This window comes from Ursus arctos, unplaced genomic scaffold (assembly GCF_023065955.2).
Source record: "Ursus arctos isolate Adak ecotype North America unplaced genomic scaffold, UrsArc2.0 scaffold_30, whole genome shotgun sequence".
Classification (NCBI taxonomy): Eukaryota; Metazoa; Chordata; class Mammalia; order Carnivora; family Ursidae; genus Ursus; species Ursus arctos.
Window position 1 is genome coordinate 30,855,558 of NW_026622986.1, and position 23,497 is coordinate 30,879,054.

At 44.6% G+C, this 23,497-nt stretch overlaps 1 protein-coding gene across 10 annotated transcripts in view; it reads left to right on the top strand.

Moving 5' to 3' along the window:
- The window catches only part of PRKCQ (protein kinase C theta), a 169,236-nt gene that overhangs the window by 31,218 nt on the left and 114,521 nt on the right, over positions 1 to 23,497 (top strand). Inside the window, exons 1-3 of one of the 10 annotated variants that reach the window (XM_048219453.2) lie at positions 14,525 to 14,867; positions 17,489 to 17,621; positions 19,611 to 19,737. In XM_048219453.2, the coding sequence (XP_048075410.1) occupies positions 17,613 to 17,621; positions 19,611 to 19,737 (136 nt within the window). In that variant the 5' untranslated portion in view covers positions 14,525 to 14,867; positions 17,489 to 17,612. Of the gene's footprint in view, positions 1 to 13,777; positions 13,876 to 14,326; positions 14,474 to 14,524; positions 14,868 to 17,488; positions 17,622 to 17,774; positions 18,499 to 18,556; positions 18,887 to 19,195; positions 19,478 to 19,610; positions 19,738 to 23,497 lie in introns of those variants that run through there. The other 9 variants (XM_048219454.2, XM_057304676.1, XM_044392081.3 and 6 more) reach the window with 9 other exon arrangements.

Genomic DNA, 23,497 nt, shown 5'->3' on the forward strand with positions numbered 1-23,497 from the left:
ATAAATTTATTTGGCAGAAACAATGAAGAGAATGTGAACTTGACCTTGACATACCCTACACCTTATGGCTTGCGTGTTTTCCCACTGTGTTCCTAGGAATACCTAAGGAAACTATGATGTCGTGACTGTTATTACCTCCGTGCTTTTTAGATAAGGAATTTGATGCGCAAAGCAGCCAAGTGACCCAGGGCAGCAAATTCAACTTGAAGCCAATCTGCTGACTTGCTAGCACGTGCCCCCCTGCGCCGTAATCTAACTGCAAAATGGGCGGCAGAGCGCACCTGACAATCCAGCCTCTGATTTATGCTCAAATGTTGCTCCAGTCTCGGAACTGTTAGGTCTAAAATTATAGATGCCAGTTACTCACATGTCCGCGGTTTCTGTCGCTACTGCTATATCCGTATTTTGTTGTTTCCACTAAAATGCAAGTGTTGCAAGGAGGAAATGCCTATAATCCACGCTCAATGCATCTTTATTGTGTGAGTGTTATTGCACAGATCATTTATATGTTATTCCTGTATCATCTGAATGCAAGGATGTTTCTCCATGCATTTACAGAATCCTGTAAATACGTTAGCAGAATGGTGAGCACGGCTAGCAAGCCTGGGAACCATCCCACGCCATAGGGAGTCGGGGCGCAAATAGACTAGAAAGAATAATCTCACTCCTGCGTCTTACAGGCCAAGAAGCTGAGACCCACAGAGATGAAGTGATTTTCCCAGACTTGCCAGTTCCTCACTGAGCTTTGTATTGGCCTCGCATTCTTGGTGCGAACACAAGAACCGGCCACAGTTAGGACCTCGGTCCGTTTGCATAGCCCAGGCTCCTGCCTCTAGCAGAGAATCAGGGAACATGGTGATTGTGTTTGCTGTCATAGACCTTGAACTTAATATTGCAGAAATGCCCTTGGGCTCAGCATTTTAATAAGTTCATATGGAAATCAGATACTATCTATCCAGTGAGTAGGGGAAAAAAATCATTTGAAATTTGAATATGAATACTTTTTGGAAAAAAGCATAAAGAATAGATATTACTTCACATGGGAAAGAGAAGGCTTGGAGTGACTTTAATACGTCACATAAATATAAGCAAGTTAATTGAAAAGAGAGTCCTAACTAGCAATTTTCTGATCTTCACTTAAAAGGGAGAAATAGGCTTTTAACATAGCAGAAAGTTTTCTGTTTAGTTGTTAAAAAAAAAAAGATTAAAAAGTGATAATCAGCAGAATTCCGCACAGATTTAATAAACTTCATGCCAAACTCACTTAGTTTCCATTTTTGTAGGGTTACCAGACTAGTGAAATACTGGGCTGGCAAAGAAGCATTTTCATTTCAGTGAGATACTTAACCAGAATGTCTTATAATCCTGCTGCTCAATATATGGAAATGGCCCAGGGGGGGCCAAGGAGCGACAATCTCAGGATTAGTGGGGGAAATGATACCTGGGGGGTAGATTTCAGTACAGGAGAGAATCTTTAAAAAAAAAAAAAAAAAGGACTGTCATAGTTAAATGCACATCTGAGGCTTCACGGTATTCTCTGGAAAGAACTTTTGATTCTGAGTGCTGAACCCAGACAGTGTCCACAAGGTCCGTATATGTAGCTTTAGACAAGTTCTAACATGTCTCTGTCGTTCACTGCTGAGTCCTGGAATTATGGTCCCATCACCAGGGAGGAAGCACAGAAGGGCCGAGGCCCTGGAGGGGGAAGTGTGGGTCGGGTGGCATCGTGGACGTGGAACCGGGAAGAGGCAGTATTGCTCCTGCTCCCCTGACCGGCTTTGCAAAGACACGGAGTGTGTCTTCATTACTGGGATCAACTCAGGTGAAGGTATCCCTTGAAGACCTTAGAGAAGCATTAGATGAATAATACCTTTTAATCATCACGTCTCCACGGTGAAGACCAGCTGCAGAGAACGCGGTGGGAACCCAAAGGCTTCTCGACAAAAATGTCCACATAACTCTCTCCGTCGGATGTAATTAAAAATAATTACTTGCAGAACAGAACTGAGCTTACAGGAGATCAAAGACCTGTGTGTCTTTCAGAACAGACCCCATAAAGGGGAGAGAATGTTGATGGCAGAAGGCCCTCAGGTTAGCATCATGGCCCTTGAGTTCCAGTCCCCACTCCACCACGATTAGCTATGTGACCTTGAGCAAATGTCCTCACCTCTCTGAGCCTATTTCCCTATCTGTAAACTATAGGTAAGAATACCAACTCGAAGGGGTCCCCGGGTGGCTCAGTGGGTGAAGCATCTGCCTTCGGCTCAGGTCATGATCCCGGGGTCCTGGGATTGAGCCCCCATCAGGCTCCTTACTCAGCAGGGAGCCTGCTTCTCCTTCTCCCTGTGCCCCTCCGTCTGCTTGTGGTTGCTCTCTCTCTGTCAAATAAATAAATAAAACCTTAAAAAAAAAAAAAGAATATCAACTTGAATATGTCACAGCGTTCAAATGGAGGAAAGGTATGGGAAATCATTCAGATTCTGCTATCCCTCATTCTTGTTCATTTCCTTGAGAGGTAAACTGGGGTACAGATTAATGAAATAATTCATTGCTTTCAATTCTTTTCAGAACAAGATGAAATGTTGGTTTTAAAAACAAACAGAAGTAAAAGAGAAAAAGACTCCCCCACTTCCCTAGAGCCATTCACAAATGCCCCCGGTGAAGAGCCCAGAGTCCTCAGCCCTTCTCCACGTCCACCAGTCCATGCTCCTGGACCCCACACGCCTCAGGACCTTTCTCTCTGTCCCTTAAGTATGGCCAGCCTGTTGCAGTGGCAGCCTGACCAGTGCTCACTCCACTCTGAGCTGGGCATGGGAGATGTTGAGAATTAGGGGCAGGGGTATTTTCAAGATATTGTAGGTTTGATTTTGTTTCAAGGAGGAAAAGGCTGTGCCCTGGAGCTTAGCCTTTTGCTTCTTGCAGCGGAGAGAGAGCATGACAGAGGCACTAAGTATACAATGTATTTCCTTCTGCTTTCTCTCCCAGAGGTCTTCCCCAGGCAAATTTGAATTGCAAATTTTTAAACCTCGGGAAAATATCGGTGCCCAGAAGATGGTTAGGGTTTGTTTTATGCTGTCGGTTGTGGGGACGGGAACATGCCATTGATGCCGGATGCCCCATTTGGTTACCATTGTCACATCCTCTTTCTTTTCTTGTGAGCAGGACAGGGAGAATGGGCTGGTCATTCTGAAGGTAGAGAAGAGGAAGGAGCAGAGGGGGAGGGGACTTTGTAGAGCATACGAATAAAACTCTGTTTTGTTATCAGGATAATTATTGTTCAGAAAATGCTTTCAGTTATATTCTTATTTCCTACTAAAGTCTTGTGAAGGGCGGTATTCGTTAGTCCATAGGTTGGGCTGCTGGTACAGAGCTCCAGAATCCCAGCGGCCCAAGCTGGATAGCTGACTTCTCTCCCCCCTGAGAAGCCGGGCTCCGGTGGCCAAGCGCATTGCCAACACGACTGCCAAGGTGCTTCCGTGCCCCCACCTCCATATTCCAGCCAGTGGCAGGAGGCAGGGAGGCCCAACCTGGAGGCTGCACATCAGCCGGGCTCTCCTGTGGTTGGCCACACCCAGCCGCAAGGGTTCTGAAGGACTGGATCAGGGAGCCGCTCTCCGTCTCTGAGCCAGTTGGAAGGTTTGCGCCATGGGCGGCCCCGACCTTCAGATGCCCTCTTTTGGAGACCACCATTTGCACATGTTCTTCTTCTTGCCCTCGTCCTCCTTTTTCTCCTCGTTCACCTTCCCTGGCATCGCTCCCCACCGCACTGTCTCCTCTCCCACCCCAGCCAGCGTCTCTGCTGCTGTCTGTCCTCTTTTCCTGCTGCACCTCGGCTCTCCACGCTCAGCGTCACCTCCCCGTCTCATCTCCCCCACTTCTGCTACCTCCCCAGCGTCCTTCCCCAGGCCCTTCCTCTCACCCTTGGCCATGAAGCCCCTCAGGGGTCCTGGAGCTAGGGAAGGACCTGATCTCACTGCTCGGTGAAAACGAAGAACTTCTGACCTGGCTGCCCCAGCTACCTTAGGGTACGTGCCTAAAACTCCACGTGGGAGGGTGGGAAGCATTTCCTAGTAAGTCTATCGTAAATCCACTCCAGGTGGTTTCTGAGTATCATTCAGGACGTCAGAAACTGTGCACATGTGGGTTCCGCACTTTTTCTCCGGGAAAAAAATCTATTCTCTGAGCTAAACAAGCTACTTATTAATGGACTTGTGGACCACCACTCTTTCCTAAATTAGAAATCCCGATTATGGGGCGCCTGGGTGGCACAGCGGTTAAGCGTCTGCCTTCGGCTCAGGGCGTGATCCCGGCGTTCTGGGATCGAGCCCCACATCAGGCTCCTCTGCTATGAGCCTGCTTCTTCCTCTCCCACTCCCCCTGCTTGTGTTCCCTCTCTCGCTGGCTGTCTCTCTCTCTGTCAAATAAATAAATAAAAATCTTTAAAAAAAAAAAAAAGAAATCCCGATTATAAGAATTGGAATAGCTCTGAAACCAAGAGCTACGGCTTCATTGTCTCAGTGTCTTCCATAGGATGCTTGCCCTCAGGTGGTAGTAAATGAAAGAATGACTTGTTAAATTCCCAGATGTGATCAAGGCTAGGGATCTGAACGTGCGCCAGGAGATATCGGGGGCCAGGCCACAGAGGCCTCGCCGTGGAGAGGGACAGGCTGTAGAATCAGAGCATGTAGACCCCATCACGCAAGTTCTGTAACCTTGAAGGAAGTCCTAACTTCCACAGGCATCCGTTTCTCCCTCCTCTGTGATGGGAACCATCCGTCCTACTTCACATCATTGTAGGAGTGAAAGATGGGTCAGTATATGAAAAGCAGTTTCCCCTTTTTGGTATACAAGATCATTTTTAAAAGTCAGAATTGTAAAAAAAAAAAAAAATTCAGAATTGTAAACTCCTCAAAAGTAACTACTTAAAAATCACCTAAAATTCAGTCCACCCAGTGATGGCATTTTGGTTCAGATTTTTTTCCACTAAGATTTATGCGTGTAAATTTATTAATTTTTAAGTGAGTTTTTATTATATATATTATATATGTGATATATATACTATGGTTAGTATATCCCCTTTTTAGCTTACGATATCCTGTAAATATCTTTATTTTAGTGAATAACAATCTACTGGTTGTAAAATATTCCACTGTATTTTCCACAATATATTCCAATAATATATTTTTGGACATTAAGGCTGTTTCCAGTCAGGCCATTATTAAGCAATGCCGCAGTGAGCATTCTTGTATATATACCTTCACGTACGTGCCTTATTTTAAAGTCATTCAATACGTATTTTCTTCCGTAAAGATTGTACATGTCCCTTCTCCAAACTATTATGGCCAGATCTGTTTCCAAATTTGTGCTTTTTAGAGGTAATAAAGTTATACATTGTATATTACAAGCTATTCCTGATAAGCTGCATGTTGGGGGGAGGGCAATAACTAGATCTTAAATAGCCCATATCCGGTGTTGCTATAAAATTGGTTTACACTACAGAATAATTTTTTTTTCTATTTTCTCAGCCTTTTGGATTTTGGAATTGCGGAGAGGGGATTATGAAGCTGGCTAATTTACATTTCTTTTATTTCTAGTGCAGTTGACCTTTTTCATATTTTATTCACCCTTCGTAATATTTATTTTGTAAGATGTCTGCTCTCAAACTTTGCCAGTTTTATTAATTAGGCAAATACTATTTCATGATTAGGTTTGTCCCTTTTTATTGATGTTCAATAGCTTTTCACATATTTGTCAACTATTTTGCCACACGCTTTACAATTGTGTCTCCCAATTTGTGGTTTTTCTTATGCTTTGTTAATGTTTACCACACCTACATTTTTAGGTAACATAGTATAGACATGTATTCCTTTCTGGAGCCGGTCTGGGGTAACATATTCGAGACGTCCTCCCTAATTCCAAAGGACGTCATTATTAATCTACATATCTAGTACTTCTAGTTGTGGAGAGGTTTTATCTCCACATTAATGTCAGCAACCGATCTGAATTTTATTTTGATGTTAGCTTTAATATAGGTTTTAGCAAATGGCCACAGCCCCATTGATGAAGCAATCCTTCCTTCCCCACGGCCTTCAGATGCCATCTTTATTGTACACAACACTTTTGTAAATATTTGGAACTGTTTCAGAACATTCTATTTTATTCTGACAATCTGCCCAACTCTTCTGCGGCCAGTACCACACAATTTCTATTATTATACCTTTATTTTTTTTATTTTAATATCTATTAGGGCTGGGGAGGAAGGAGGGCTGAATAGGCTGGTCATAGGACTTTTAGGACAGTGAGAGTATTCTGTGTGGTACTGTAATGATAGAGACTTATCATCATACGTTTATCCAAATGCAACGAACGCACAACACCGAGAATGGACCCTAAAGTAAGCTATGGACTTGGGGTGATGATGGTGTGTCACTGTGGGTTCATGGATCCTAAGCTGATGGGGGGTGTTGATAGTGGGGGAGACTGGGGGGGGAAAGGGGTGTGTGGGAAATCTCTGTACCTTCTCCTGAATTTTGCTATAAATCTAAAACTGCTCTAAGAGATGAAGTCTATAAAAAAAAAAACAAACAAACCCCAAAACTAGACATTGCTTCTGCAATTGAAGAGCTTACATTCAAGTGTTGTGTGTATGTGGGGGGTGAATACAAAAAGATAAATAGAAAATTGGAGCAGATTGCAATTTAGCAAGTATTGTGATACAAATGGCATACTACAAAACAGTGCTTCTCAAGGTCGGCGATGAAGAACCAATTTTCAAAAACAAAAGAAATTTCCAGGACCTATTAGCACTAGCAACCTCTTTATTACCTTCATTTTTGAAGAGCCATTTGTAAACTGTCAAGTACTCTATGCATATTACCTGTTATTTCCCCCTAATCTGTAACGGATTCCTTGTTAGAACGAAGACACTTATTCACCCCTCCTACCTTCCACTCTGGAGAACAATGAAATTGCAGTTACGAAATGCTGCGGTGTCCTCTCGAGAGATTGTTGTCTTCCAAGAACGCGCTGAAGCACATTGCGAACAATGGCTCTGATCGCAAAATAATCTTAAGAGCTCGCTAAACATTCACCAAGTGAGGTCACAGCTTGGCATTTGCAAGAGCTGTATCCCATCATCGAATGCTTCTTTTTCTTTTTACCATTTTTTTCCTTCAAAGAGGCAAAGTTTTTAGTGTCTTCGCGTTGTGTGTGTGTGTGGTGAATGCAGGAAGCCCCTCGGGGATGTGCACGGTGAGCAGCGGGCCAGCTCCGTCCACGAGCGGGGTGCCTGGCTGCCGTGCCTGAGGCTGCGGCCGGTCAGGATTCACAGCATTGGCCACGTCTCGCATAAATCTGAGCGGGCCCAGGGGCTCACATCGGGCGGGTTACACAGTCTTTCGGGGCGAGCAGTACTCACACTTGATGCCTCTAGTACTTGAGTATAAATCCAGCCATTCGTCCCGTTCACGTCCCTCCCTGAATGATGCCCGCAGCAGCAGAACACAGGCACGGTGGAGAGAGAAATGAAGACTCCAGCGGACCTGGGCCCCAGTGACACTTCTTCCACTGATTAGACAGGTAACTTTGATCTCTTGCCTGAACTGCTCTGAGCCTTAATCCCCTCATAGCTTCTGAGAGAGGACAGACCACTCGAAGACAAAGAGCCCTTTCAGCTTTCAAAAAGAAAAAAAAAAAAAAAAAAAGAACATCAACTAATTTGTTCTCTGATTTATTCATTCATAATTGATTTATCCATTCACTTATTCAAAAGGCATTTATTGGGATCGTGTTGCATGTCACCTACTGTGCTACTCGTGGTCCCCGGATGGGAAGGCGGTATGGATGAGAGAGACCCATTGCCCCAGGCCTGTGCACTCCCTTCTTTCTGTGGGGCTGGAATTCACGAACCGTGGGGAGGTGATGAGAGACGGTGAGGGATGAATGAGGGAATCCTCTGGGCTTCACCACATTTAATGCATTTGGTCAGAACGGTTCCTCAACCCCAGCATTGTTGATGCATTTGTAGGGGGCAAGGGGGGGGGCTGTCCTATGCATCAGAGGTTGTTTAACTGTATCTCTGGCCCCAACCCACCTGATGAGAGTCGCACCCCCTTTCTGACACTTGTGACAACCAAAGAGGTCTCCAGACATGGCCAAACGTCCCCTGGAGGCAGATCGCCCTGGTTGAGAACCAGTTATTTAGAACCACCTTAGTGCCCAGCACTGTCCTACATGCTGGGCACATCAAAATGCAAAGGACACGGGCCTGGCCTCGTGGCGTCCGTGCTAGTGCACGCTTTCTCGACCTTCCGTGTGCACCTCGCGCGTGGAGGGCCGCAGATGGCTGAGCCCCGCCCACAGAGCTGCTAATTCCAGTGAGTCTGGCTGGGGCTGGGCATTGGCCTTTCTAGCGTCCCCCCATTGATGCTGACACTCAGTGAGAAGCACTGAGCTAGGGGGTTCCCGTCTTGCCGGCCAGGGGGTTGTCCACCGCCCTTGTGGTCGACTTACGGATGTTCTCTTCGCACGCAGTACAACGGGTGTTCCCTGCGGATCAGAGTCTTCTGTGGCTTTTAAAGGGAGAAAATGGACCCCAAATGGGTTACCCAGCCTACAATAAATCTGACATGTCTCAGGAAGAAAAACAAATAGAAGATGTCATGACCCAGAACAATGACAAATGCTGGTCAATCTTATTAATTTTGACTTCATGCTGAACGAACAGATTAATAGGTCAGTGAATGTGCTAGTGTGGGAACCTAAATGGTGTCTAATTTCACAGGTTCCGTGGATTCTCAGCTGTAATTACAAACATGCTTTTACAACCCACTCATTTCTAAGTTGGGGGGACGTTTCTCTGTGCAACAAGATGTGGGTGACTCCCCTAGACCCAAGCGCACACAGCTCGATCCAAGGTCATCTGACCCCAGTCTGCCTTTTCCTTTTCTCCTGGTCTCCACCCCTGGCCCATCCCCTCCCCTTCTCTGCCGCACTCTTCATGTGACGGCGGTAACTCAGATCAGCATTGCCAGTCGGGGCTCTCGCGAGGAGGATTCCCTGTAGGTTATTCTGCACAAAACTCTTAGTTCATCTGGGGACTGAGCACTGCTGTTTCCGTTCACTGTGGTGATGCTACCAAATACTGTATTTTCTTTGAAAAGCGTCACACACCCTCAGGAGGAAGTGGGGTGTGGTCTCAGAGCAGCACTGGGAGGCCAGGGGTGTTTTGCTAGTGGTGTACCCAGGAGGGAGAGCCTGTGTTGCCATTTCTTGTTTTCTCTGTCTCTGACGCAAAGTCCACGGTAACGGGCCACATCACTTTATTAACAGGATCAAAGGGCAAGGCAGTAGAGCCCAGGCTCTCAAAACCTCCTTCTTGTACCCAGCACAGAGCTCCGTATACAGCAGGTAGCCTTAGCAGAGGCTTACTGAGCGATGGCAGGAAATTGATGTGCACGTGGCTTCTTTCCTTAGCCAGTAGTCTGGGTGTATAACATAGTCCACTGAGCAAGTTAGCATCATTGGCAACTAATTTTCATCGGGGAGGATTTAGGAATCTCTGGGAAAGTCCTAAGTGATTCCACCAAACAGTATTATAACCATTTCCCATAAATTAGTTCATTTCATCCCCATGACAACCCCAGGAAGTAGACCTATTATTTCCCCCATGTTACAGATATGGCAACATAGACGCAAAGAAATGCGGTCATTTGTCTCCGACTCTGCAGTTGTAGAAGCCGGATTTTCTCCGTGGCAGTGGCATTTCCACACCGGTGAGCTCAGCCGTGCGCCTCCATCCGCTGCGTCTCCTGCCATGCAAGGGCCAGAGCGGAGTGGGCTCCAGCTTCACCTTCTCAGTCAAGGTGCTCATTGGCCAGGGTGCCCTGGGCCCTGGCGCTGACTTGACACCTCTGGCTGAGGTGGTGTGCTTTTCCTCACTCGATACCTCACTTCCAGAAAGGAGACTCTGACTCTTGTGCCTGGGGAAGATTAGCAAGTATCCTGTGTCTCCTGAGAGTTACTGGGTTGACAAAAAGTAGAATCGCAGAGAAAAGAGTCCCCCCCCCCCCCAGTTTGATTGAGGTGTAACTGACAATTTAAATTTGGATAACTTCAGGTATACGGCTTGGTGATTGGATGTAGCTATACATCGTGAAATATCAGCACCGTCGAGCTAAGTAACATACCCACGTCACGGTTACTCTGTGTGTTCGTGGGGGGGGGTGGTGAACATTGTCTTTCCAGAGTCAATTTTGACACAGAGACAGAGCATAAATTAAATTTGCTTCCATGACGAGACAACATCTTTGGACACCGTAAGTGATTACCCGAACTGTGGTTAGGAAATGGTGCCAAGGAGACCAAGTGTCCCCCAGCTTTCTGTGAAGCAGTCAGCTTGGTTCTAGGCCCTGGCCATGCAAATCCTCACGCATCCCAAGCCGCCGTCTCTCACAGCATGAATGGCAGAAGCAGGGAGGTGAGACAGCCCACGCTGGTGACATCCCGGGGATGTTACCCAGTTCGGCAGTGTTGACCTCACTTCCAGATGAAAGCTTATGCTATTCCAGGAAACTTCGACTCCAATTATATTACCCACTTTTTCACAGCTCTGGGGTAGAAAGATCATTAAACCACAGGTACTGACAAAGAAAAACATCAGATTAGTACCGAAGGTCATTAAGCAAGTGGGCAGCAGGGAGGCTGCTGGGAAGGCCCGAGCCGATTGTTGTGATCGTCCTTTCTAATTCGGGGCTGGCAGACAGATGGAAACCACTCTGGGGGAAATCTCCATGCTCTCACTTCCTTCCTGAGCTAACCTTAGGAGGCATTTTCTAACAAGAAATAATGAACTGGTTTGGTTGAAGATGCTTAGCAACCAAGGCTGGAGTCCAGGCTCTGCTCTTTACTCGCTCTGCGACCCTCAGCAAGCCGGGTACCCACTCAAGCCTCAGGCTTCTTATCTATAGACTGGAGTTAATTACCCCCACCTCCTGGACTTGCCGAGAAGATGAAATAATGTACATATATGTGAATTTACATGTGAATTGTAGGGGATCCAGTGAATAACCCCTCTAGGCTATGCTTGTGTTTGGAACAAATGGAGAGAGAGATCAGAAGTCAGAGAGATGGGGGGAAAAAACAGTCAGTTGGAGGCTGGATTGGTGGATCTGGCTAAAGTGTTCAAGCAAATAGGTGGGGTCTTTGTTCATGGTGTCGCGGGCAATGCTGGACAGCGGCGGCCTCCCCGGACAGAGGTGGGTGGACCCTACCCTGCTTATGGCAGAGAACAGTGGAGAAACAAGCTGAGGGGTCAGCAAATCCCCCCCGCCAAAAGAAAGGAGGGTCTGAGCTTAGCAGGTGCAGTTTGTTCTTCTAAAACTTACCCATCCGATAAATCACTCTTCTTTCTGTGGGGAGCAGGGAGGATTTCTGAATGAGGCAGTACATGAATGAGGTCCCCCCAAAATGAGAAGGATTGGGGGATGGCTGTTGTGCATGGTGGAGAGGACAGAGCCTTCCAAACGGAGGGACGGGTATACGCAGCCACTGAGATGGGTGGTCGGGGTGCACGGAGCACCAGAGAAGTTAAGATGCATTAAGAGGCGCGCTGTGTGGGGAGGGCACGTGGGAGCCAACGCGTGGAGGCTCTGGAATAACAGGTTAAGAAGCCAGGATTTAACTCAGCAAGGACTGGGACCGTGCGCTCGAGCACTGGTGCAATCCGTTCAGAGCTCTGCTCTAGTGGACGACCTGTTCATGTCACATGTTAAAATGAGCGTCAGGATAGGAACAGTGTCATCCAGGTGTGTTCTATGTTTCAATATTTGTTTCTACATTAGTTTTGGTCATATTAGTTCTTTTCTGCTGGGGCTGGCATGACAGAACACCGCAGACTGGGAGGCTGGACGTCCAAGATCAAGGCACCCTCAAAGTGGGTTTCTGGTGAGAGCTCTCTTCCCGCGTGTTGATGGCTCCTTCCCACTGTGTCCTCACATCATGAAAAGAGAGAAATCTCTGGTGTCTCTTCTTCTTTTATAAGGACACCATCCTATTGGATTAGGGTCCCACCCTTATGACCTCCTTGAACCTTCGTTACCTCCTTTGTGGCCCTAACACCAAATACAGTCATACGAGGACTTAGGCTCTCAATGTGTGAATTGGTGGCGGACACAGTTCAGTCCCTGATTGTTGGTGGGGGATGTCTTGTTAGTGTTTTCAGGTAGGAGGACAGTACTAGCTCCGTCAACAAATCCACTTCCGTCCTGGTTCTAACAGCGGGATGCATGTTCGGCTTACTACGTTCTTTAGTCGTTGCACACATACTGTGGGGGTTATTTTAAAATATTATGTTCAGGTCATGCTTATTATTTTAATTCACTTTTGAGCCCATATTTGTGGGCAAGAGCTAATATTTAATCTGATTCTTTTTATTCTACTTTGTAGAAGACTTAGCAACTTGGTAAAACACTTTTCATTCGATCGTTCACTATTTACCATCTTTCTTCTCTGCCCATTGCAAGGCAAGTTATTCTTAATTTATAGGTTATTTTCTACCACAGTCACTTCTACCCAGGAAACCTTTCTATCTGTAGAGAAATATAAAAGCTACAGATGTTACTTAATTTGCTCATGTTTGTCTGATGTTTAATTTCCCAAACTTTGGCCGAGCTGACCCATTTGGATGCCATTGAATGCTTTTTTGTCTCTCGTTCCCAGGTTGACTGTTGATTCGTTTGTGTTCTCTCTTCTACATGTTTTCGGTTTTGATATTTCTGCGAGACTCTCCCTCTGTCACTGAGACGTCTCGGCTAAAGTATAGTAATACAAATGCTAGCCACACTTTTGTTTTTAAATAAAGAAGTATGCTCATTCTTATTTCACTTGCTGCAGAGAAAGAGAAGTCTTGGGGGGTTTTTTGTTGTTGTTCTTGTTTTTTTGGGGTTTTTTGTTTTGTTTTTTAAGCTCATGAGAGCATATAGAACTGTTGCTTTCTATTTCTTTGGAACTTCTCTTCCTCAGCTTTTGTTAGGTGGTGGAATCCTTAACATTACTGTGAAAGCATTTGGAAGATTTGATTGGTGGCGGGTGAGTCAGTCTGGTTAAGTAGGTGAGTCAGCACCCAGGGAGTCAAGACCAGAATTCTCAGTTCAGCACTCGCTAGTGTATGACCTTAAGCCTGCCGCTGAGCAATTATACTTGGCCATCTCCCCATGTCAGAGCTGCTTGCTAAAGACAAATGAGATCACACTTAAAGGTGAAAACATTGAGTCATAAGAGTAAAGATTCTCTGCAAATTTAAAGTACGTATTAAGATGATATTTCACAGCTGAGATAGCGAAAGCACAGAAGATTGGGTGGGCATACCAACGTCCATCTTGATAAGTGTCGGCATTGAGATGACTCTATCAGAGGGTAATAAGTGCTCTCGGAGAGATACATGTGGGGTTTTATGGGAGATCCGTGGCAGAGCACAGAGGGAGGCCACATAATTCAGCGCAGATGTGCTCCTAAAAGATTCTACTCTCTTCCTGCCCTTTTTTGGTACAAACGAATAAAGTCAGGAAAGTCTGTCGGAAAATATATCAGAGTTGCAGTAATAATAATAACAACGAATATTTTTGAGTTTACTGTGTGCCAGCCCCGTTCCAAGCACCTCCATGTATTTGCCCATTCCATCCGCATTGCCCTTTGAGACAAGTAATGGCACTATTCCCACATTCCAAATGAAAGAACAGGCTTAGGGAGGCTACGTAATTCCTGCATTTGAGTTCATAATGCCATGGGTTCTTTGTCTGTAACAATGCCTGGGACATTCCCCTTGTAGTGACTTCACTACTGCCTGCTGCCTCGTTGGACCAGAGGATATCCTTGCAGGTAAAAGAAATGCATGAAGATTAAGAGATTATTTCAAAAGCATTGCTTTTGAAAATTAAGTTCCTCAGCAAAAATGCATTGAGTATCTCTTACATATCAGACAGGGGGCTCAGCCCTGGAGATGCATGGCTGATTAAGGCTTGGTCCCTACTCTCAGGGCTCACAGCCTTGTTGGGTAAGACCAATGTGAACCAATACAAATAATTAAGTATTATAGGGAAATCTGGCTGTGTGAGTACCAGCACTGGATCTCCTCCACAACCCCACAAAGCTAACTGAAATGTCCAAAGGAATGTGTTGATCGAGAAAACCCTTTGTCACAGCTCGGGTCTAGTATTAAGGCGCCCACATGCACTCACTCTGGAGGGGTTTTGCTAGATACATTGCGGATGAAACCAGAGGGACTGCTCTGATTTGAGTCACATCCCTCTTCTGACTATCTGTAGTACCTCCAGAATGAAGCAAGAGAAATCCTGGTGGCGCTCTGCTATGTCCTCCAAATGTGGACACTGAGAACCAGGAGACAAAGAATTTGAGTGACAGGATCTACTCCACTCAGAAATGGGAAATGGCAAGCCGTGGCAAGTACAGATGGCAGGTACTGTCTCACAGCCCTGCCCAGAAAGCTGTGGGGGACCTGGAGGGCTGCGTGGACTCCACCAAGATGTGCTGGAGGGAGGATGATGGAGGTGGAGGGAAGAAAGGCTTCAAAGAGGAGGTAGGGACTGAGGAGGAACTTGAAAGATGAGGAAGTGGGGGTGGGGTGCAGATAGAGGATGGAGTGAAATAGGAAGGCGGTCCAGGGAGAGGGAAGAGTATTACTAAAAGGCCAGAGCTGGGAAGCAGCTTGACACATCAGACAGACTGCAATAGTTCTACGCGGTCCTAAGTAAGATCCTTTGGGCTGCAGCATGCGGATCTGACCAGGAGTGAGAGGCGCCAAGACTGGGTAGAGTGACATGTGAGCTGGTGCAGTGTGGAGTCCGGTTAAGGTGAGTGGAGCAGGGAGGGGAGCGGGAAGGAACAATGCAGACGGGCTCTGGCGAGAGAGGGAAAAGGTGACCTCTGAGTGCTGAGCTGAGAGCCATGGTACCAGTCACGGACCTGGTAAAACAGAAGGGGCAGATTCGAAAGGCAGGGCAGTGAGTTCTGCTCAGCTCTGGCAGGTCGAGGGTCCTCAGGAGCTGTCCAGGAGAGAATGGAATGTGTGATTGTGTAGTTCCAAAGAGAGGTCTGTAGAGGGACCTGACTGCTGCACTGCCCAGAACAGCCTGGCCAGGCACTCCTATACACACGTTGTTTGTTGTCAAGGGTGAGGCCATCATGAATGGCCAGCAAAGAGGACATTTATGAAATCTGCATTCCACAGAGAGACTGGGAGAAGGCATCTCTGATAGATGCTATTCCAGTGCATGTATAATTATACATAGCAATTCCCTTTTCTATTTTAGCACCCAGGGAAATCCCCCTTCTCCTTTACCATCAAGCTCTGAGCACAAAAGGCCAGCCCACAAAAATCCTTCGTGTTAATTTCACCCTTATATGCTAATTACAGATGTTCTAGGCTCTCAATATATACATATGTACACATACTGCACATACACACAGGTGTGTGTGTGTGTGTTCAACAGGGTTGTGGAAATTTACACTCACAACAGCATTATATCAAAGTGTAGGATTCGTGTTGTCCTTGCCAGTGTTAGGTAAGAGCATTTCAAAAATACTTGCTAGTTGCATGGGTAAAAAGTATCATTGTGTTGTATTTTCTATTTTAAGCTTTATAACTCGTTTTATGATTATAGTTTAAATCAAGAGTTGAGTATTAAGGATCCCCAAAGAAAATGCATTATCAAATTCGAATATTATTTTTTCTCAGCTATTTGCTCCAAAATGCAAAAATTTTTGAAAGAGCTTAAATAGCAGAGTAAAAGCTATTTATTTTTCTTAAGGCTCTGACATTTTTCCCTTCAGTAAATTGAAGCTACTCTTGATTACTTTAGATTTTAATTTAATGTTTTATTATATGAATTCCCAGTTTCCTAATGTGTATTCTTTCATCTGTACCTAACGTGCATTTTATCTATATGACCTGTGAATTTATAGTCCATGCCTTGAAATGCCAACAGCATATCTTAAAATTTTGGTCTTTAAATGATCATATGGCAAAATTGATGGTTGTTCTTGCTGTATAATTCTGTGAATTTAAATCTAGATTTCTGTGATCACTGCCCAAAATCAGGCTTAATCTTCTCTCCAAAACTTGTTCATGCTATATCTTTATAATACCCTGTCCCCTGTCCAAAGCCCTGCTAACCACTCTCTCCAGCCTTTTATCTTTTCAAGAATGTCGTGTAAATGCAATTATATAGTATCTTGCTTAATTTTTTTTAACAATTCTTTATTTATGAGAGAGAAAGAGAGTGCAGGAAGGGGAGAGTCTCAAGCAGATTCCCCACTGAGGGCGGAGCCCCATGTGGGGCTCAACTCCATGACCCTGAGATCATGACCTGAGCTAAAAGCAAGAGTCAGACAGACGCTTAACTGACTGAGCCACCCAGGTGCCCCATATCTTGTTTTATTTTGCATTTCTTAAATTGCTCACAAGGCTGAACATTTTCCCACATACCCAGTTACAATTATGGTGTTTTCAAATATTTGGTGTAGTTTGTGTCATTGCCACTAATTACTTGGGTCATAGGCAGTTTTTGTTTAGTTTGTTTTTACAAATTTATGTACACTTATTATGTAAGAATGATGCTTAGTTATTGTCCATTGTACTTGCCATGAATATCTTCCCTGTTAAGTCTTTGCCTTTAGGTTTTATTATTTTCTTTAAATGTGTAAGACTTACAAATAGTAATAGCACTTGATGTAGTAATATTGAATACCCAGTGATCCAGTCTGAGGCGATATTCCTAAATTTTAAAAAAATTGTAAAAAGGTGCTTATCACAGCTATATTTCTATTATGGAAAATCTGGAAATAGTCTAAACATATAAGACGTTAGTAAAGCAGATCATGGAGCTGCCCCTCCTTAGACTATGGTGCAAGAATTAAAAGGATGCTTGCAAAGATAACATACTAACTTGGACAATTTTTCTGGTAAAATGTTAAATTAAAAAGCCAAATATAGGGGCGCCTGGGTGGCACAACGGTTAAGCGTTTGCCTTCGGCTCAGGGCGTGATCCCGGCGTTACGGGATCGAGCCCCACATCAGGCTCCTCCACTATGAGCCTGCTTCTTCCTCTCCCACTCCCCCTGCTTGTGTTCCCTCTCTCACTGGCTGTCTCTATCTCTGTCGAATAAATAAATAAAATCTTAAAAAAAATAAAAAAATAAAATAAAATAAAAAATCAAAAGCCAAATATAATCCCATACACGCAGTAAGAGCATAGCATTTAGAACAAAACCACAAAACCTGTTCATTAAAAAAGACTAAAGAAAACACATCAAAATCGTAATAGTGATTTGCTTTTGCTGGTAGAACTATGAGGAGGCTTTTTTACCAGTTTTGTGTATTTTCTTTATATTGCATAGTGATCACATTGCTATTACAGGAGGGGGAAAAGTTCTGAGTAGCTCAGGAATAAAATGCTTTCTTTTGCCTTAAAAGCGCACCGCTGAGGGAACAACAGGATGGGTGCAGCGCACAGATGCCAGTTCTGTCTTCTAGATGTCAGACTGTCAGATCGCGTCACCGTGACTAGACCTTTAGAAAGAGAGGCCACGGCTTGGCCATGGAACAGGTGCATGCGTTGTGTAAACTGCCAAAATGCTTACGCGGGAGGGGCTGGGGCAAGCGGACCTGGACTGCTAGGGAGATAGGAGGTCCACTGATGTGTAAGCAAGGCGTGGCGGAGGAGAGGCTTCCACCACGACTCTCTCCCATACTGTACCAGAAACCCTGGTCACCCTAGAGGTTTCGCTCTGCTCCCCGGACAGACTTTCCCAGGTGCGTGCTGAGCTGCTGCTGCTAATTCTGAACCCAGCCTGGAAATAGCAGAGTGACACAGCCGTCACTAAAGGTCACTGTGGTTGTCACTCAGGCTTTGTGAGTCAGTGATCCCTCCAAATTCAAATCCGAATTAATTACTCACCTTTACTCGTGTTGAGGAAATCTTCAGAGTGTCCGCACATGGCACTCTCATAAATGAGGATAGTTTTTGGCGATCCTTCCTGATTAGCGCAGAAAGATAGATTTGTCCAGAAGACCTATGTGACCCAGGAAAGGGGGGTTCTCAAGGAAGTTTTCTCCAGCGTGCTCTCAGTCATTAGCTCGGCTCCTGTCCAAGTTTCCTAAACTCAGAAGATGAAGGGGGCCCCTAAAGACACGTCTAGAAGTCATCTAGCAACTGTTTCAACAGTGTGACTTACACAGAATGTGTTCCAGAGACTAAGAACACCTGGCAAATATGATGATTCTACCACCGTCTCCTTTAATTACACCTGCTACACTGTGGGAAATTGAGACTTCCTTTAATTCATGAAGTTAATAGCAGTTGTCGAGAGCCCCTAAGCTGTCTCCATAGGTTCAAAAAATACGCAAAGACCACCAGCATTTCGGAGAACTAGCGGTCTTTAATGGCTCTACCAGATTCGGGATTATGGGCCTCAGATGTCCAGGTATGCCGTTGGTGCTCACAGGCGGGCTCCTATTATTCTGAAGAGTTGTCTTTCTTCTTTATACAAAGGTCGAAGGGACAGCTCATGCTTTGTTCTTCTTATCTTTGGCTTACTTAAGAGAGTGAGGGAGAAGTAGGGAGGAGAAAACAGTTCAAGAAGATACAAGCAGCAAAGGAGTAACTTTCCACTGAATACCAGATGATAGTTTCACATGAAGGGGACCTCATGGAAAAGTAGGTTAAAAAAAAAAAAGTGGGGACTGGGGGTGGGGGTGGTTAGTTGAGGTAAGTGGCCAAAAAAGACAAGGAAGGGCTGGCAGATGCGAAATCAGACTGGAATCCTAGAATCTGTTAGGCACCATTATGATGGTTTTCACCTCTCTCTCAAGGTACGAATAATTATTGGTAATTTGGCTTTTGTGAAGTACTTTGTTTATCCTTAGATGATAAAGCATGACTTTATGGTGGGCAATGATTTAGGCTTTTTTGAAGTGGTTTATAATGTTCAAAGACTTATCATAGATATAGATAAATACACGTATATGTATGTGCCTAATGCATACATATATACACATATACGTGACTGTGAAGAACGTAGACCTTTCTGGAATGTCTGCAGTAAACAGAGTTCAGCTGCTAAATGCCCAGAGCCAACTGCGTCACACACATAAATAGCCCATGTAAGAATTTTGTGGTGTCATATTTAACTGTTGTGACTAAAATAGACTCACCCTTTCTAAACTCATTTTCTGGTTATTATGTATTGTTTCTCGGGTACCTACTTGAATAATAGAAGAAATAAAATGTTGGAAATTTTTTGCCTCTCTCTGCAACTATTAAATGTCACTCCATTAAATTAAGAGTGGAATTATAGTTCTCACTGATGGGGTCGAATAATGCAGACGTCCAGAAAGCCTCTTTCGCTGGCAAGTCAGTCTGTGGTTTGGGGTGAGCCCAGGAATGTCCTTTGCAGAAGGGAAGTAAAGGCGTTTGTTGGAATGGATAGCTGAGCCATTTGAGCCCCTGGGCTGCTGGTGATAAAGGACTGGATGAATGGGAATGGGACACTGAAAATAATTTATTTTATAGCATTTGTCTTTTGTCGTTTTGCAGGGAGCAACCATGTCACCATTTCTTCGAATTGGTTTGTCCAACTTTGACTGTGGGTCCTGCCAGTCATGTCAAGGAGAGGCTGTTAACCCTTACTGCGCTGTGCTTGTCAAAGAATACGTTGAATCGGGTAAGCTTGAGTGGGTGTTCGGGGTGGGGGAGGAGGAGGGTCCTGCTGTGAACTAGGAGGCAAGTCCTTCCAGGAACTTAGAGTCATCTGGTTCAATCTAATTTTACAGCGTAGGAAACTGATGCCAAGCCAAGTACTTGCTCAGGGGTGTGGGAGCCAGGACATGATGTGAGGAGTTAATGGGGCTGATAAAATCTACTGGGAAGCTCGAGTAGAACATGGGACCCATAGTGTTAACCCTGGTTGTTTCCAATGATTACCGATAGAGTAAGTCTTCATAATCGTACGATGAACCCTAACGATGGCTTATTTCTTTGGGCTAAGCTTAGATGAATGCTAAAAGAATAGGTAGCCATTGGAATCCAAATTTCAGAAAACTTACTTATGCATTTACAAAACCCTGGATGAGAGAATGAATTGTCCTGTTTTGTCAAATGTAAATATTTACAGGCAGTTCACGGTATGGGGCAAAGTGTGACAGATCCCAAGGTTCCTTTCGTGTGTTTAGATCCCTCGATTAAAATAATGCTCTTCTGCCTCGAATCTCACCACGGAATCTCACTACTTTTCTCTATCTCCCTGCATACCTTTCCTGTTTCAGTAGACACGTTGTAGAGCCATGTGGTTAACACCAGTGCAGGCTGGTTGTAACTGTAGGAGCCATTCCAGCTGACTTATGCAGAAAGGATTTATGGAGTGTCTAGTGTGCAATGGGAGAGAAAAAGTACCTTTTTCTTAGAGCTTCTATTCCAGCAGAGGAGGAGAGGCATGGAATAAAGGGGGATATAGGGAATAATGAGAAGCGCTGGGCAGAAAACCAAAGCAGGCAAAGTGGGGCGCGAAGGCTTGGGGACAGAGAGGGGTATGTTGTTTGATATGGTGTAGTCCTTAAAAGGCGTCTTGTGGGGAGGCATGTACAGATGCAGGAGGAACCCGATCCAGCAGTTGAGAACCTCCAACGAGGAGTTTCCAGCTCGGAATCTTGGGTTTCCAAATCCTACCAGGCTGGCTTTTTCCTCCCTTAGAAGGCTTGTGCTTTATGACCGACTTCGCCCTGCTAGCCATTGTGAGTGCATCAGAGCTGAGAAGGCCTGAATCACCCTGATTTCCCTTCTGCCCGGACTTCTCTCCTGTTCAGTTAAAAGTGAGAATGGCACTTGTTCCCAGTCTAAAACCTTTCAAATGTCACAGGAACCTTTGAAGTGTAAAAGGTCTGAGTTTTTCAAAGGCGCTTTTGACTTAATGGGTCTCCTGGATCCCATTCTCTATAAGCACAGGCCTCGCTGACATTTGCCTCCTAAGAGCCTTTTTAAAATTTCTTCTTCTTCTTTTGGCCTTGCCTTTGAACTTGGTCTGATCAGCCATGTGGATCAAGAGACCTTGTCAGAAAAGAAGACTTTGTTTTTCCAAAAGGTTAGCCTGCGGAGTTCGGAGATTTGGGTTTTTCATTTTGTTTTGGTTTTGTTCTGAAAAGGAATCACTGTGCCCATCACAATTCAAGTATGACTTCTATTGAATTTATGTTTTCTTAGATTTCTTAATTTGATTACAGTTGACACACAGTGTTATATTCATTTCTGATGTGATTCGACAAGTCTGTATGTTATGCTATGCTCGCCACGAGAATACCTACCGTCTGTCACCGTGCAACACTATTACGATACCGTTGGCTGTATTTCCCGTGCTGTACCTTGCATCCCCATGACTTATTCATTGCATCACTGGAAGCTTGGACCTCCCTCTCCCCTTTACCCGTTTTTCCCATCCCCCACCACCCCTGTAGAAACCATCAGTTTGTTCTCCATATTTATAGGTCTGATTCTACATTTTGTGTATTAATTTGGTTTTCTTGGATTCTGCATATGAGTAAAAAATCACAGGGCATTTGTCTTTTTTTGATTTGATTTATTTCACCTAGCCTAATACCCTCTAGACCATCTATGTTGTTGCAAATGGCATGATCTCATCCTTTTTACGGTCATATAATATTTCAGTGTGTGTGTGTGTGTGTGTGTGCGTGCGCGCGCCCACACATCTTCCTTATATGTTTGTGTATTGTTGGACACTTAGGTTGTTTCCGTATCTTGGCTATTGTAAATGCTGCAGTGAACATAGAGGTGAATCTTTCTTTTCAAATTAGTGTTTTTGTTCTCTTTGGGTAAATACCCAGCAGTGGAAGTACTATTTTTAAGTTTTGAGAAACCTCCATACCATCTTCTACAGTGGCTGCAGCAATTTTTAAAAATGTATCCATCTTGGAGGCCGTAGATGGCATTTCCCATGATGAGTCGACAGAACAGGGACAGACAGGGCAGAGTGTTGTCAGTCTGGGAGCCTTGTGGAAATGGTAAAATTCACTGTAAGTAGGATCCTGAGTTCCGGTCCTCTTTTTAGGCGATTACAAACCTAGCGAATGAGAGGCTGAGAAGAGCCTTCCCGCAGGCATCACTGTCCCTTGCAGGGGTGTGGAGAAAGGTTGCCACTAAGGCGTTATGAGAAAGAGGGGCTTCCCGTCTGTGGAAGTAAAATGTTACTGTGGTCATTAGAATTGCCATTGGTATTTTTAAAATTCAAGTCCAATCTCCAGTTAAATTTTTTTAAACAAGCCATAAAAACCTTCCCCTTCCTCTTCCACCCTCGACATTGTCAGAGTTTATCCCTTTAATAGCCAGGTTTATCTAAAACTAGAAGTTTCTGTTTCTTCAAGGGCTTGTATACCTCCCATATGACAACTTAGCAAATGCTGGCTGCGTGTTCCGCTTTGACATCGTGCATGAGAAAGAAGGGGCCGTCAGGAGTCCCAGCTGCTTTGTTTCCATGCTTAAATGGATTTTTCCCTTTTGCTTTACCAACATCTCTGAATTGCTAAATCTGCCACTTAGTGTGCTTATTATCACAAGAAACCAACACTCAGTTTGCTGGTCCTGAAATGATTAAAGAAAAAACACTACAGAAAATCCAGTGGGGATGAAAGAGATGCCAACATCACTTAATCCCTCTAGCAAACTCTTTCCCAATCACTTGGTGGTTCTGGAGAGGTTTTCCTTACGCTTTACCACCCTGACCATAGCTCTTGTCATCAGCCACTTCAGGTCTCCCACCTGCCTGCCTTTTCTCACTTGTAGGTCTGCAGCCTGCTTCCCCGAGCCCACGGATTAAGACCACCGCCTCTCTGAGTTACCTGTTAGCTTTTGCGTAAGGTGCATGTAAAATGTATCCTTACTTTAGAATTAGAGAACGAAATAACGGCTTGTTGTGTTTTAAAGGTTTTTACCTCACGGTGCATTTATGTCAAATGGAAAAATTTTAAATGTCTTTTTAAGGAACATTCGCTGTAAGCCTTAAATTATGCCATGGAGTCTTCCAGATGAACACACAGTAGTTTTCTATTGACTCTTTTTAACCAGATGACAGTGAAATTAATTAGTTGTGTGTCCGCCCTTTGTAGATCATCAAAGGAAGATCCCAAGAGGCATGAAAGTGTATGACATGTAGAGAGTGGGACCTAGGTCACTCTACCCTCCCAAATAGAGCAGGCTTGGCCCCTGATGTCTTTCTATTTGCTTGAAATAAAGCAACTAACTTGAATAGGGAAAGAACATTGCCAGTCCAAGACATTATCATATTTTTGTTGCTTAAGTTACTAGATTGATTCTTAAGTTTTAATGTATCACCTTGCATGTAGACCTTGGGACTGTCTCTTCCTATCCTATATTGTCTCCAATTGTTTTACGTGTTACTTTTGACTTCCCAATGGAAT